Consider the following 2,342-nt stretch of genomic DNA (forward strand, 5'->3'; position numbering starts at 1 on the left):
CTCATTAACCGAGTTTGCCCCGATGTGCTCTGCGCGCCATAAAACGTATCCAGACCGCGACGTATCCACCACTGTCAGCAGGCCTTAAACTGAGATTTAATATCAGCACCTCAAGGCAGCTCGATGATAAAAACCGTTGTGGTAGGCACGTCGAAACGAGTGCATCTGATTAGAGAAGGAACGGGGTATCCCCGTGACAAAGAACAAGAAGACAACGGAGACAAATTATCGCTTTGGCGAACGCCAGCGCTTGATTTCCCACTCGCATGTGGGGTCGGTTTGGAGGCAGGAGGGGAGAGAGAGAGAGAGAGAGAGAGCGTCTGCTAAGCAGCTTTTACACTCAAGGTCCAACAGGGGAACAGAGAGAGAGAGAGAGAGAGAGAGAGAGAGAGAGAGAGAGAGAGATGAGAGAGAGAGAGAGAGGAGAGAGAGAGAGAGAGAGAGAGGGAGAGAGAGAGAGAGAGAGAGAGAGGAGAGAGAGAGAGAGAGAGAGAGAGAGAGAGAGAGAGAGAGAGAGAGAGAGAGAGAAAGGGGGAAGAAATAGAAAAACTGGAACAAGCAGAGAGAAAGAAATGGCGGTGGCTGGGGGCTTGTTTTGGTTCCAAATCAGATTGCTTCTATAGCGACGCAGGGGGCGAGTTCTTGAGTTGTTCCAGGCAGCAGACCCATGGGCCCCAACAGGATCATATTGACATTCTCCTTAGTGATAGATGAGTTGGCTGGGTGAGGTCGGGGACTGGACCTTAGCATTAGCCGAGCGGAGCATTAGTGGTCACGGCTGGGGGACACTTACTGTAACCTTGGCCTCTCAAGCATAATGGAGGGTCTGAGCGAGCCCGGGAGAGGTCCCTCCCCTTTATGGGCTTATTACCGTAAGAGCGCTCAGTCCTCGACTGGCCCGATTCAAACACAGATCATTACTTTGTCAAAACAGCTACCAGACCACGCTGGCACTCGCACGGGCCAACTTTTTGTGGCAAACGCCGTCTCGTGCCGCGTTTTTTTTTTTTTTTTTTTTCTTAAGCTGCCGAGAGGGATGAGACATGCAGGAGAACACAAGGACAAGTAAGCAGAGGACAGTTTGGACAAGTGAACGTTTTATTAGTTGTAAGTTAAAAAGCACAAACCGAACAGAGTTCACAGGCGATTCCCCGCAGGCGAGACCCTGAGAGCCCGAGAGCCAGCTCTCCTCGGCGTTATGGACGAGAGGTGCTACCAGAAAATACTGTAATATAACACTCCTGCAAATTCCGTGCGCTCGCTTTGTTGAAACAACATCTCAATTGTTGTTTACCCAAAGTGGTCAATTAATCCGAGGCAAACTCATAAAAGAGGAAACGACGTGGGCCGTCCAGGTAGTCGGATCCAACTGGCGGAGTGTCAGGGCTACTAGGGATACCACACTATACCACTCCCTCGAGGGGCAGAGGAAAAAAAAACAAGGGATTGGGAGAGACAAGAACCAAACTTCTGAAGAAACACAAAAGGAGGTGGAGAGACGCCAGTGCCAAAAAGGCGAGGAGAAGGAGAGGAAGGAGGAGGAGGAGAAGAAGAAGAAATAGGAGGAGGAGGAGGAGGAGGAGGAGGAGGAGGAGGAGGAGGAGGAGAAGGAGAAGAAGAAGAAGAAGAAGAAGAAGAAGAAGAAGAAGAAGAAGAAGAAGAAGAAGAAGAAGAAGAAGAAGAAGAAGAAGAAGAGGTCATCTGAGGTGATGGGAGATTTTGTAAGACGGGTTGGTTTCATCAAATATGGCGTGTGGCCATTCTCCTCCTTTTTGATTCTGTTCTGGCTCGAGTTACTGGACTTGAGCCTCACACAACACACAGACACACACACACACACACACACACACACAGACACACACACGCTCATTCTTCTCGACTCCACACTTGTTGCGTACTCATACGGAAACAGAAGTGGCGTCATGACAGCCGCGTTGCGAGTCGACACCCAGGTGCCCGGCCGCCCCCGGCCGACCTCAGAGTCCAAACCATTCGGTGACCCCCCCCCTCCGGGGGTCGGCTTTCTGCTTCTGCTTCTCGTCCTGCAGGAACTTCTCCTGCATGGCCTCCATGGAGCCCTCCTCCGGCGTCCGGTCCTTTTCTGGGAAGATGTCGGGGAAGGTGAACGTCTGGCCCTGCGCCTGAAGAGGAGGCGAAAAGAAAAGAAAGAAAGAAAGATGAGCTGCGTAACAATCGAGCTTCTGCTCGATGTAATAATCAATAACCCTCTTAAAATAATCTTACATAACTACTTCCTATGCGACCAAAACCATGTCGACCTTCCTCCGTCGGCTTCTATTCCTTTAAAAAGCGGGATGCTGGTTTTTCAGAATTCAGGACAC

General features: G+C 50.6%; 1 protein-coding gene across 1 annotated transcript in view; it reads right to left on the minus strand.

Moving 5' to 3' along the window:
• Positions 1–1,021: 1,021 nt before the first annotated feature.
• The window catches only part of mrpl23 (mitochondrial ribosomal protein L23), a 22,047-nt gene continuing 20,726 nt past the window's right edge, over positions 1,022–2,342 (minus strand). The window contains exon 5 of the mRNA XM_080474342.1: positions 1,022–2,141. Coding sequence (XP_080330468.1) covers positions 1,977–2,141 — 165 coding nt within the window. The 3' untranslated portion in view covers positions 1,022–1,976. The remainder of the gene's footprint in view (positions 2,142–2,342) is intronic.

The sequence above is a fragment of the Lipophrys pholis genome, assembly GCF_963383615.2.
Source record: "Lipophrys pholis genome assembly, chromosome: 11".
NCBI lineage: Eukaryota > Metazoa > Chordata > Actinopteri > Blenniiformes > Blenniidae > Lipophrys > Lipophrys pholis.